General features: G+C 41.4%; 1 protein-coding gene across 1 annotated transcript in view; it reads right to left on the bottom strand.

The window, feature by feature from the left end:
• Window positions 1–2,314: 2,314 nt before the first annotated feature.
• The window catches only part of EPHA4 (EPH receptor A4), a gene marked incomplete at its 3' end in the record, with an annotated part of 97,903 nt that continues 86,384 nt past the window's right edge, over window positions 2,315–13,833 (bottom strand). The window contains exons 12-17 of the mRNA XM_080349820.1: window positions 11,317–11,378; window positions 10,576–10,785; window positions 7,998–8,147; window positions 5,411–5,604; window positions 2,717–2,872; window positions 2,315–2,429 (exon numbers count right to left, since the gene is read on the bottom strand). Coding sequence (XP_080205946.1) covers window positions 2,315–2,429; window positions 2,717–2,872; window positions 5,411–5,604; window positions 7,998–8,147; window positions 10,576–10,785; window positions 11,317–11,378 — 887 coding nt within the window. The remainder of the gene's footprint in view (window positions 2,430–2,716; window positions 2,873–5,410; window positions 5,605–7,997; window positions 8,148–10,575; window positions 10,786–11,316; window positions 11,379–13,833) is intronic.

Genomic DNA, 13,833 nt, shown 5'->3' on the forward strand with positions numbered 1-13,833 from the left:
TTTCTTGAAATGGAAAAGCCTTTGCAAGTAATACTGCAGAACAGTTTTCACTAAGCTGTCATAACTTGACAGGATCCACATTTAGCATCCCATATACTGAACAAGTTGTATTCTGAGAAACTTGGGGGTGAGGGAGAGCTAGTGGTTAAAATCAGCAAGTTATTGTTAAAAGTGACAAAAAGCGATGTGAGTGATGGTACGGTAAGTGTGACTTGTTCAACTGAGTGAGCTGGTTTGGATTTAGAATAAATGCAATTATTAAATCTGACATATAAAGAACTACACAATTTCTGAATTTGCTGTCAGGTGCAGAGTGGGACCAAAATACTAGTGACCAAAGAGCCAGTCCTAGAAGCATCAAAATATACATCTAACCTTTCTGACGTTGTGCCTGGCACAGCTGAAATGCAATATCTATTCTAGAGGATGTGTCACGAAAATCCTCCTCCTACCAGGCACAGCACAAATGGGCCACATCCAGTCTCTTTTCTAAGGTCATCTCATCACTTTGGTGCTCGAAAGGACTTAAAAATGAATCTAATTTACACAGTGTGTTCAAAACCAGCAATAAAAGCTTTAACACACATAAAATTCAAGCCTGACTGTTTTCAGAGCTTTACCGGATAAAGCTTTACCTGATGTGACCCAATGAGGACAACCACATTCCTATAGCAGATACGTCCGCCTAGCAACCCAGGAGATGCTTTCCCTCACTCAGCTTTCCACCGGAGGACTCGGAGGGCAGCATTTCAAGCAGGTCATGCTCCGTCTTGTTTGCCGTACTTGGAGAGGAGCACTTTGACCTTGGCCATGCAGCCTACACCTGGCACCCACACCCACAGCTGCCTCGATAATCCAGCCCATGAGGCTGGGCTCAAAAACGAGTTTGGTTCCCACAGCTGATGAGACCGGATCACCACGTGTGATGTGTAACAGGGCTGCGTAACACAGAGCAATCGCCATGCCCGACACCCGAACTCCGCACAACCAGGGAGGCTGGATGCATAACCCCATTTCCTTCTGCTCCCCTTGCCATAAAACCACTGACACAGCAACTGAGACTAATCTTTCTAAATCACAAATATCAGTTTTACTGTTGTTCCTGAGAAGACAGGAATATTCCTTGGTTTTTCTTAGTGCGTGTATGAGTATTGGTACTTTCCAAGGTTATTCTTATGTTCTATGTGATCAATATGTGTGGCTTTTTCAACCCAAAAATATTAGGGCTTTCCTACTGCTCTCAGTGTGGAGTGGGGTCAAGCTCTTAGCAGTGAACTGAGCGAGCCTGAGACACACTCCTACACCTCGTCCACACACCCTAACATGCAACAACTTGAGAGCAAGACCAGGTCTTGAAACAGTGCCATCGTCACTGTCATCAGATAGAACCAACAATGTGAAACACTGAGCAATTAGTCTGGAAAACCACCACAGGTTCATACAACCCAAATAATACATACCATAGCACCCTTCCTGCCGCCCCCCCAGTGATGAAATCCTACCACGGTTTAAGAAATAAAGCACCACAAACATGTTGGACACTGTACCTCCACTGACCTTCTCTGTGTGACAAAGTGAATAACTTCTTGAAAGAGAATAGAAGTCTCAAAGCTCCATAGCCACGATTGTCACAGCTGACTACTGGCAAGGCGTTCCCAGAAGTGGTAGGCTTCAGCACGGCACAACAGCAGCCCATCATCTCCCCAGAAGTCCAGTTTTGCCCAGTAATCCACGAGGTGGGTCATTTCATGTTTCAAGCCCATAAGTGGGTAGATCACTAATCAGCAGGCACTGATTAGCCAAACGATAATCTCACTGAGGTTTCTGCAAGGTATTAGTGATGCATCAAGTCTGCAAAAAATATCCTAGGGCAGATTCTTCATTCCAGTGAAAGATGTACAATGGTGGTTTCACCCACAAATAAACCACTATGGTTGTAATCCTATGGGTCACAGGGAGAAGGAAAGTAACTTTTTGTTTTTTTAAGCACAGTATCTGGCAGCAAACATAGCATCAAAACTTGAATGTGACTTTATATTTATATAGATACATGTATTTTACATATCGTTGATCAACAGAGGAGTATGTTCCAAGAAACAATTCGTTCCAGGTCTGGTTTAAAATGACGGCTTGTCATTTCTGGAGGCCCCCCTCCCAACATACACACTCGGTTTCCACAATCTGTACATCAAGCAATGCTGCAGATCTTTATTTCGACGGGCGAGGAGACAAGTAAAAAAAGTGCAGTTCTTCAATTAAAGTGCATGGATGAGGTAAACTAATTTCAAGAGTTTTGAGTTTATTCAGTACTGGCTCAGACGGGAACCATCCTGCCGTGCATCTGTTGCATCTGGGTGCGCATTGCTTGAACGCTGCTCAAGATCTTGTTCTGGTGGGCGATGGCAGTGATCCCAATCCTTGCCAGGTCACTGTGGAAAGCAAGAGAAGAAGCAGGGTGCTGAGAACCATGGATCAGATGCTGGTGCAGAGAGAAATATTAAGAGTTAACCACAAGCAACATAGCAAAAGCGAGGCAGATGTACAGAAATGTTTAATTAAATAAGTAAAGGCATTGTGGAGGCATTTTAATGTTATCCTCCATCCAAATGAAAGGCATTCCATTCCTTTAATGAGTGTAATGATATGCAGCACAAAGCAAAAGAGGCCGATTAAATCCAGATTTACCAGTTTCTTTGTTATATCGCTGAGTACTTACTCCTGGTTCATATGCACCACAGCCTCTAGGGTGGTATAGCCGGCAGCTGTGAAGTTATCCTTGTATCGCTCCATTTTAATGGCTTGGAGCCAGTCACTGACAGAAACCACCGCCGAGAACTCAGGGGAACTGGGATCCAGCAGGGCTGTGCTGGGCCTGGATGCCAAACAGTGAAAGGACAGAGAAACGGTGTCAGCTGGATCGCGAATCGCAAACCAGAGTTTGGCTTCTGCAGCAATTCTGCTCAGCGATCAGGGAAAGCAGGGGCAAGACGTGCCCAGCAAAACTGGTGGCTCTGCACAGCAATGTCCAGAAGTGCAAGAAACTTCACAAAATGCAAAGTAACAGGCCAATTTTTGCTAAGAATGAATTTGACCTTAGGTTTCTACTTTTGCCATCAGATCTAATCTGAACCACGATGCCACTTACAATTGCCACCTCAGAGGCAACCACATTCACAGAAGATGCTTTTACTTTAGAAAACAAAGTGGATGGCAGCGCTGGACGGCATTCAGGCTGCCGGGGCCGCATCTCGCAGGCAGCGATGCCAGACCTTGCCAACCCCGCGTGTGTCGGGGCTCGGCTCAGCAGCTATAGAAACACCGCTCAAGTGTGCGCAAAGGAACTGGGAGCTCACAACCTGCCTGACTGGTTTGGAGGGCAAAACCCAAGGCGAGTTCAGATAAATCCTGCTTCCAGCCAGGTTCGCAGGCAAGCTCAGTGCATTCAATCAAACTCAGGGCAGCAGGGAGTTAATCCTCTCTTTAATCAATCCATTCCTGACCGGCGCGTGTGCCAGGAGTGGCGGGAATCACGTGAGCTTTGATCTCTGCTCGCACCGGGGAATGTGCTTCTCATTTCCCCTTGCACAGATTTGCGAATAATTATTTTTACGAAATTTGCTTCTCTTATTAATATCTCATTTATTATTTCATGTCCATTGTAAATCACAGTTTCATTAAACCATTATAAATTATTACTATCTATCTAACCAAAACAATTATAATTTAGCAATTTATTTGAAAATACACATCATCAAAGATTAGGTGTGCAATAGCATATCTTGCCTAAGGCACCGAGTACATGCCAGTAACACTTGGTACACAACTCTTTTACTGTACAAGCTAACACAAGACCAATGATGGCAACCTAATTATATACAATTATGCTTCACATATATAGTTATATATTAATAATGTTATATGCATAGTGGGAATTCATATTCCAAAGAGAATATAAATATCTATAAATAGCCATGAACAAAAATGATCTTGAATAGGCTATTAATTTTTGGTTTGTATATATAAACACACACACACATATATATATATACACATACACACATAAAATGACCTTGAACAGGCTATTAAATTTTGTAGAATCTATGTATTTTCAAAGAGTACCGGTAAAGTGGAAAGAAAGCAAAATGGAGGAGTTCATACTGTCACTCTCAAATCAAATTATCACGGTAGATCATATAGTGATTCTCACCATGTAAATTATTTAAGCCTCAAGGGTGGACACATTTTTGCCAGGTTACCAATGCAATTAGGGCAATCTGAAAAATATGTGGTGACAGTAGCCTCACAGGGTTAATAACCCCTCTTCTGATAATCTAAGTTGGAGGCAAGAGTCACAAAAGGTCCTACGAGTTTAAAAATGAGAATAGCTTTTTCCAGAGTGTTGTTATGTTGGAGGCTGAATCAGAATCTCTGTTACTCCTTCACTGATTTAAGAAACTTAGTTTTGTATTGTGCAACGAACATTTTTGTACCTTCCCTTCTACCAAAAAATATTTTACCATTATCTTCCTCTCGTTTCTTTTCTTTTAAGCTTTTTTTCCATATTTGCTGTAAGCAAATTTATCTGACAAAGCAAAGACATTTGAAAAAATTAGAACAAACCTGTTGCAAATTAGTAAAGCTCTTGTTACTTCAGCAGTGTTTCACCACCTTAAACAAACTGCTGATCTGTCCCAACAACATTACTTTATTTTTACCCTACAACTCTGGGAGGTTCCTTCCCACTGTGCTTCTTTTGCACGTACCAGGTATACCATGCTTAGGAAACAAAACAAAACACAAATGTAATGTGGGATTGGTGGAGACATGAAACTGGCTTTCCACAAAATTAAATTCAAATTCACATAAAAATTAATCCACACCTTCCCAATGCCCGCAAGGCGTTGGCTGTAACACCGTAACGCTCATTTGCAAATCCTACACAAATCTAGGGTTTATAAAACTTGATGATGTGTAATACCTTTCCTGCAGAAAACCACATCACTCCTGTTAGCTCCACTGCATTAAGGCCACCCCTGCAAGCCCTTTCACTGGGGGGAGAGGGAACAGATGCCGCAAACTTCATCTTCAAACAGAGCTTGCCTGCATCCGAACTTTTTCAGGACATGTTTAGGATTGTGTTATAAAGCTGGTTGGTGCTGTGTGTACAGTAACACCTTTGCTCATTCAATTTTCCTTCTCACAGAGGCAGGAGCTGGGGTGCTCAGTGGGGCTCAGCAGCGTGCCAGCCCACCCCCTGCCCTCTGGCATGCTGCAGTGTCTGCTCTGCAGTCTGGCTTTGCAGAGCTAGAGCTCGCTCTAATCCCAGCTCAGAGCTCTAAGTGACCTGCAGCTTTGCCTGTCAGACCCACTGTGCTCCCGCGTACATCATCGTTACTGAAGCACAGCTGACCTGGAGCTCTCGCTGCCTGTCCTCTTCAGGCTGTTGGGGTTGCGGATGAGTTTGTCCAGCATGTTGACGATCTGTCCAAATTTAGGCCTGTCACTGCGTTCCTTCTGCCAGCAGTCTAACATCAGCTGATGGAGAGCAATGGGGCAGTCCATCGGGGGTGGCAGCCGATACCCTTCTTCAATGGCTTTAATAACCTATAAATGGCACAATTAGGAAGACATTAGAGAACATCAGACACTACTCATGTCTACCAGCTGAGTATCATTTATCCTAGGGCGATCCAAAGTATGGAAACAAATCCACAATTAAGTGAAACAACATGGAAAATTGCACTCAGACGCAGGCAGCTGGTGGTCTCAGAACTGTCATTTCTCCTCAGCAATTCAAAACTAAAAGGGTACAGTATCCAAAGCAGACATCAGATAGACCAGGGCAAAGTAACACAAAACAGCATATGGGATACAGGGATGACAAAATAGCCCAGGGTAGAATTAAGCAACTACCCCAGTTGGACAGAGGGCTGGAGAAGCACCAGATCTACAGCAAATCTTTAATACCCGTGAATTTTGGGTGCAATATGTTGAAGATGAAATTTTCCCCATCATTTTTAGGGTACAGCAGATCATCCTCTCCTCCTGAGGCAGCTCATCTCTGTCGCTAACACCTGTTCTCTCTCCACTGTATGCTCTGAACCAAGGAAAGCAGAGATGGGAACCCTTTTGTGCAGTTTTATCAAGAAAGTTACCTAAGTCCAACACAGTAGTTTAAGTGTGCATTTCATATTTAATAGAAAACAGAAAACTCACAAGCTGAAGTAATTTCAGACCCTCTAAAAGGGGCTCTAGAGCTCTGATGGCTTCTTCACTCTCTCCGGAGAATGGAACATGACCAGGACTCACATGACAGGGACATGACCCAGAAGCCTTCAGATCTTAATTAATCAATATGACTTTGCTGGCAGGATTCACCATGAGACCAGGAGTGCACTGAGACTGAATTGCACTAAATTCCCTCATTCTGGTCTTGTCCAATTAGCAGCTAAAATCCACTGGGAGGACAGGGCAAGGGATAAGTTTGCACTAGTAGCAGCTATTCAGTGACCACAAACAAAGTGGCTCTCACTGCTCCAGAAGGTACAAAAATCCTTTTGATTTCTCTTGATTAAACAGACACTGAGAATAATTTGAAGTCCACTTCTGCTTCCTTGTGAAAAGCACTGCTCCCACCATTGTTAAGGAGAAAAAAATGGTATGTCTATGGCATGTACTAAAAAGAGGATGCAAAGACAGTAATATTGGCTTTCACCACCCTGTTCAAGCCAGCTTTTCGACCTGGTCTAGCACAGCACATTAGCAGCATTCACCAGCCAAACGTGGTAGCTCTGTGCTTGTTACACTGAGCTCCACTGTGCTGTGGAGACAAGCCTGATAAAACCAAGACACATCTGGTGTTTTATTTTCTTGCTAAGTCTTGATGACTTCCTGTTAGCAACGGAAGGCAACATTGGGTGCCAGAAGAGACATTTCACATCAGAAGGAAATTAAAATTATATCCCCCATTTAGATTAAATGCCATCCACATCTAGACACTCTTTGAAACTGTTCAGCTCTACATAAGAAAACAGATGACTTGTAAAACGACTTAACCATTCCCATGACCGTATATTCAGATTAGCATTTGCTTCTTCCTTTATATGTTTGTAAACCCCCTGGGAAAAGAATTATGCATAATCTATGCCTCATTTTCACTGGGATTTATTTTTTTTTCATTTAATAAAAATTCTATTAGCAAAAGCCCTTATTAGCATTATTATTAAACACTCTTCTGGAATACCAGCCATTGTGCCTGTTCCCTCTTGGAATATACTGAAGTAGTCCAGATGGTACGGTTAAACAGGACATGCATAATTTAAGAATGGTCATTTAGGAAAGCTGCTTTTTAACGTCCTCAGGGGGCAGCCATGCAGTTGTGGCAAGGATGCTCTGACTGATAATCAGAATTGGATATCATATGTGTTGGTTTAGATATCCTCAAGAAATAAAATAATCTGGAAGAATTACAAGCATACTGGGGCTTGAAGAATTAACTACTAATAGGAAGCCCCATTAAATTCAATGTTTTTTTCTGAACGACTTTCAATAAAGTTGAGATTTACTATTATATCAAAATTGAAATCTTCCTTCTCTTGACAGTATTACTATCTGACAGCTTAAGTATATTCATTTCCCCTCCCTCCATTCTTCTTTTCTAATTAAATCGCTTATACTAATTTCCTAAAATTAAACAAACAAACAAAAAAGAAGAAAAAAAAAAAAGGACAAAAGATACATGCAGAAGTTGAGTTGTAGACTCTACCTTGGGAACCCCCTATTCCCTGACCACAGATCAGGCTTGAAGCATTCAAGGAAGTCTTAGTTCCAGAGAGGTTCCCTGAGAAACCACAAATCTACCACCCATGATATCCTTCTAAAAACACGGAATAAATGTCTTATAACCATATAGCAATTGACACAGAAACACATCAGCAGACATCTAAGGACAAAGACGCAGGGGGAAAGGGAGAGAAAAGGAAGAGGAGGAGACTCACATCTTGGTTGGACATATCCCAGTAAGGCCTTTCTCCGTAGGACATCACTTCCCACATGACGATGCCATAGCTCCACACATCACTAGCAGATGTAAATTTACGGTAGGCAATAGCTTCCGGTGCAGTCCACCTGATGGGGATCTTGCCACCCTATCACAAATAAAAGAAATCACAGGCTAAGTCACTGACCAAGTAACGTGCGTGGCTGACACTGTCCCACACTGCCATTAAAAACACAAAATGGTTTTCTGTATGCAATTCTAGAATCCTTCTGAAAAAACCAGCCACTTTCTCTTTTTCTTGCCATAAAACTGTCAGATCCAACCAGGAGGCAACGCTGCCCATCTGTTTTCTTTAGTCACAAGGAGGCGAACCAGTAAATTATTAAATGTATTTTTATCAGCCCTCTAAGAGCTCTCTGCTTAAAGCTATGCTGAAGCATGAGAACAAGCCAGTGGTTTTACAAAGTATATATTAGAGATTTAGTTGACAAAACAAATAAGTACATGCTGTTAATTACTATTTCCTTGCTTGCCTGTCTGACCTGTTTGGCCTGTTTCAGAAAAATGGAATTATAAATGTTTTGCTCTTCAAAAAGGTAAAATAAAGAGAGGATAAACTGGGAAGATTTATGAATACTGTGGTGTTTCCCATGGGCAATATCCCAACTCCTACCAGAGATGTGAGAAGGCAAGCAAGCCTCTGGGCTCTCCCAGTCCCTGTGGAAGAGTTCAAAGCAGACCATGGTACAAGGCTGCGTTTGATACCTGTTGGAGAGAGCTGCCTCTTGTTACAATACTTCTTTTTAAACAAACAAAACCACTTGGGCCTCTGATTTGGGCCACCGAGGTCCTGCACTGTTTTATAAAGAACCCACTCCATCCTGTTTATCTGATTTTTGCCTTAGCTGAGTGATCCCAGGCCAGAGATTTCTCCTTTTGTTTATGTTAATATGCAAGGTGTTTTTAATTGAGCTTTTGGTTTCCTGCAGTTCCATCTGGGGAACGACTTAAGCTGAACAAAGGTTTTAGGGATTTTTTCATTTGCTTTTATGCTTTTTTGATTAAGTTTATTTTGGTAGGTTATTTCTCAGCACTCTTCTAGACATTTTTTATCCATAACTGAATGCAGCATGTGCATACTTAATGGTTTATTGTTCTAATATCTCTCTCAAGTGTTTAATATGGACTTGTTCCAAAGCCAAGTGAAATCAAAAGGGACGTGTCTCCTGGCTTCTTTGGCCTTTGCATCAGGCCCTTTGAGAATCAGGTTGTAGCACTGTGTGCCTTGTGTGTCTATAGGATGCTTTCACTTTAATGAGTTATACTACTTATGAGGAGCAGAACACATCGTTTCCTTAAAAAAAGGATGCTTTAAAAATTGCATTATATTTCATCTTGTCTGGTTATGAAAAAGCTCTGTTCCTCCTTTCAGACACAGATGCCTGGACATTGTTTATACATGGTTGTCATTCTAAAAATTGACAATAAGCTCCTCTTATTTAGCTGCTCGAGTACGGTGGAATTCATCCAAATTTTCCTGATCCTTCATTACTGATAACAAATGAAGACAATGCACTCTAATGCAAATGTCAAAGATTCCCTGTAGTTTGCTCTTGAAAGCAAACATAATACTACATCTTCACTTACTAAATTCAAAGGGAAGCTTTTCAATCATTTCTGTCTTGCCCTAGTGTGTTTGTCTAAACTTTGATTTCCCTGAACACAGCTTTTCAGACCTTTTGCCTCTTCCACTTGCCACCCCTATGAGTGAGAAATACCAAATCTGGCCAGCGTTTAATACTACATGTGTCTATCCTTCCCTGTAATGAACTGTGAATCCATTAAAGGATGAGTGTTGGGATTAAACTGCAAAATCTGAGTGCTGCAAACAAACTCTGCACCAGGGAGAACAGATGGAGAATGGCAGATATTTAAAAACGAAGAAAATAAGCAATTAAAAAGGAGACTTTATAAACTCTGACTTTTTTTTTCTTTGTGTGCATGTTAATTACAGAGGTATTAGTACAAAGGCCAGTAGTGGTCGGGGTGTTATTTTGTGGCCAGAAGTACTTGTGTTAGAACACTGGGATGCTGAAATACAGATAAAATGGGAAAGAAACAAAAAATGGGAATACAGGCCTCACACTCTTCTCAGTCCAAATTATTTAGGTCAAATTTATGACTAGCTTTTGGAAGGGCAAAAGTGGATTTTTAGGGTTTTTTTGTGGCATATCTACACTTGCTGAATCAAACCTCAGTGGGACTAGCCACTTGCCAATACTCATGGATGTCTGTAGATATATCAGAAGGAACAGAAGCCTAAGCTCTAATTTCTGGCTTCAGATTCCTGTCACGCACTCTAACACTCCGAAGGAATCAGACAAATACTGATGCAATTGCTGATGTAGCAATAACATCAATTTATACCAGCTAGGGAGTCTGGGCCAACATTTATTTTTAGGTGTGATATGGGTTTTCACTTACGACTGAGATTATTTTAAAACAAACCATTGTCAACTCCCACACAGTCGGACAGAACCAGACAAACCCACTGGGTGTCTTCTGTCCCTCCTTACCCGTGTGGTATAAGCGGCTTCAGGGTCGTCTTCCAGGACGCGGGACATGCCAAAGTCAGAGACTTTGCAGACCAGGTTGCTGTTGACCAGTATGTTCCGAGCAGCCAGATCCCGATGCACGTAGCTCATGTCAGACAGATACTTCATTCCTGAGCCAATGCCACGAAGCATCCCCACCAACTGGATGACTGTAAATCTGCCATCATTCTTCTGCATATGGGGAAAGGAAGAAAATCACAGAGCATTAAGCTAAAAGCCACATTATTGCCATTGCTGAAACTGGCAAGGAGTGTATCTCTGGATTCCCATCTTCTCCTAAATAAAATGCAATCTTATTTCCTCACTCTCCTGACTAGTGCCTATAATTCACCAGTAAAGTAAAAACCCAGAAGTTCTGTCACAGCTTTCAGTGATGCAGTATCCAGCTTGCAATGAATCTGGTTTTAATGACTCTATAGCACTGCGATGCTTTCAAAAACGGAGAAAATCAGAACTGTTCCCATTAAACACGGATTATTTAAGACCCTGCTATTTTAAACACTACACTTATTCTAGATTCTTCCACTTTACATTTATTCTGTTTTTTGATAAAAACAACAGAATTTCCAAAGTACAAACATAATTTCCTTAAAAATGCTGAATTTTCATTATCTTTCTGCAAAAAAAAAGAACCAGAACGAAAACCAGAAGATGCTTCCCAGTATAAAAATTTCCTTAGTTTATTATGAAGAAATTACCTACCCTGAGGAAGGCATCCAAGGAGCCATTCTCCATGTACTCAGTTATGATCATTACCGGTTTACCTAGAATTTGCAGAAAGAAAAACACAGTTCCTTGATGAACACAAATGTTAATGGGATAAAAATGGGTTGCACATGATTTTACTGCCAAGACACCTGGCTTACACAATCTAATTTAATTTGAAAAGCACCAAGCTTATGCCTCAGCTGTGGGGAGCAAGAGAAGAAATATTATAGGACAGAAACATATAAAGGGCTCCATCTGGAAGGTTAACCCTTTTGTTGACTCATTGACAAGGTCTTTAACTAAAGTGGCTCCTGTTCTCCAAGGAATATATGAATTGATAATTGATAGCTAAGAAACAAAGATCAGTTCAAACTTGACAAAAATCTTTAGTGTAATTAAATTGCTTGCAGACTGGAAAGCCTTCCCCTTTCAAAATGGAATTTGTGAATGACTTGGTCTCTCAGCCTCTTTTGAAAGATCAGCGCTTAGGGCAAGTTAGAAGCTGTCAGCAGCCACAAGGTATTCCAAGACAATTGGATTCAAGAGTGCAAAATACAAGCTGTTCCTCTCAACTTTCTCTGTCCCGAATTTGTATCCCATGTCTCTCGTTATTTATAAATGAGCCAAAGCCCTTTGCCTCGTGAAGTCAACCACAGAATAAATGATTCAATGAATTGTGTCACTTGTGGGGCACGGTGCTTCAGCAGCACTCAGCTTTCCCTGCTGCAGCACAGCCAGCCAAGCTGGGCAGTCTGAAGAGAAATGTAATGTCACGTTAGTGACATAAGGATGCTTTCTAGGTGCTCTCCTGCCTAAAACAACAGCAAATACATAAATAATGCTTGACATGGCTTTTAAGAGCTTTACAAAGTGGTGTGATGCTAAAACTGAAAACATTTAGGTATTATACATACAAGTAACTAATTATTTCACAGGGTTAAATCATGCTCAATATTCAGCACCTACATATTTACAGAAATAGGTCCAATATCATCTCCATTCTAAAAGTGAGCAATGGCAGACGTAGAGAAGCAATTTATCAAAGGTCAAAGGGCAAAAGCCCAGTCCCAAGATGAGCACTGCTAAGCCCACCTGAAGTCAAGGGAGCACCTGATGATCAATGCCGGGCTGTCCTGGCTACCCTTCCTTCCAGCTCTGCTTTGGCTACAGGAGCTATAGTTTCTTCCTAATTAAAAGACAGTGTCCCAGAGAAAACTGCTTTTGTACCTCTCAGAGCAGCTCTGAATAAGGGAACATTATGGGTAAAGACGATTTCAATGGACGTGTCACCTAGCCTGTAGATAGATCAATTCTGTCTTGGCATTAGAGATATCAGAACTACTAAACTTTTCCTTGCGTCTATCACCAGCAAGTATCTCCTCCAGAGCAACCAGCTAGGAAAATTATCCTACCATGACAGGCTGCAGCACTGGAAGTTGCCCTGATCATTTCTACCTCGGTGTGTTTTTCAGCAAGATGTGTTTAATTGGTTAGGGATTTCTGGTTTTGAAGTAACTTTTATTTTACTTTATTTGAAAACAATATGCTATAAAGACTGACTGTATTGAAAATTTTACATTATTTCACTTAGGCCAGCATATAAGTGTGACACATCACTGATTTCACTCATCATTACTTACTTCATCTTTTCAGTCCCAGTCTATCCTTTGCAGACCTTTTCCTATTCCTGCTTCTCCTTCCCAACTGATACCAAAACTCTTCCCGTTTCAGCCCCATGCAAAATGCCATGTCCATGATATGTCAGCCTGGCAGGTGAACCCTTTCTGATTCGCATGACTGCAGCAGAGAAGCAATGGCATTGCATAAAGCAAACGGGATGAAGGGCTTAGTGACCCTGGCTGAGTACGTGCACTCTTAAGAAAAGGGATGTGATAAAACATCATTCTCCATCTAATTCACTTTTGCAAGCATCCTTTGGTAGAAAGAGAAAAAACTCCAACCAAATCTGCATATCTCACTGTTTCATTTATCCTTTACAACTGTGACCGGAACTCTTCCACCGAACAAATACAGCTAAATGAGTTTTAATTAACCTTCCTCAATCAAAAGATACTATGTCAACGTAGAAAGGAAGAAAGGGAGACTCTTTCAGTGCATTAACATGTAATTTCATTACTCAGGCACTTCTTTAGCAGGGGAGTGGGATAGAGAGAGGAGAAGTTACCATCAGAGTCAATTATTAAAGTACTTGACTAGCAGCCAATAATGTATTCATGGTTTTTGCTGCCTCTCTCAACCCCCACCTACACCACTATTTATCTCACATTTTAATTTTCAGTTTATTAAATGCATTCATTTATCATAGCATTCAGAAAACCTGTGGAGAAATTGAGATAAATGTCTTCTTAAGTAGCCCTGTTTACCAAACAGCCCAGCTCCGTGGTAAGCGAGCCGGCTCGCAATGGCAATGAAACGTTCTCGGGTCAGGCGGCCACCTCCTCGGTGAAAATTTCAAATCATTTTAGTTTAGTGACAACTGCATTATGCAAA

Source organism: Nesoenas mayeri, assembly GCF_963082525.1.
Source record: "Nesoenas mayeri genome assembly, chromosome: 9".
Classification (NCBI taxonomy): domain Eukaryota; kingdom Metazoa; phylum Chordata; class Aves; order Columbiformes; family Columbidae; genus Nesoenas; species Nesoenas mayeri.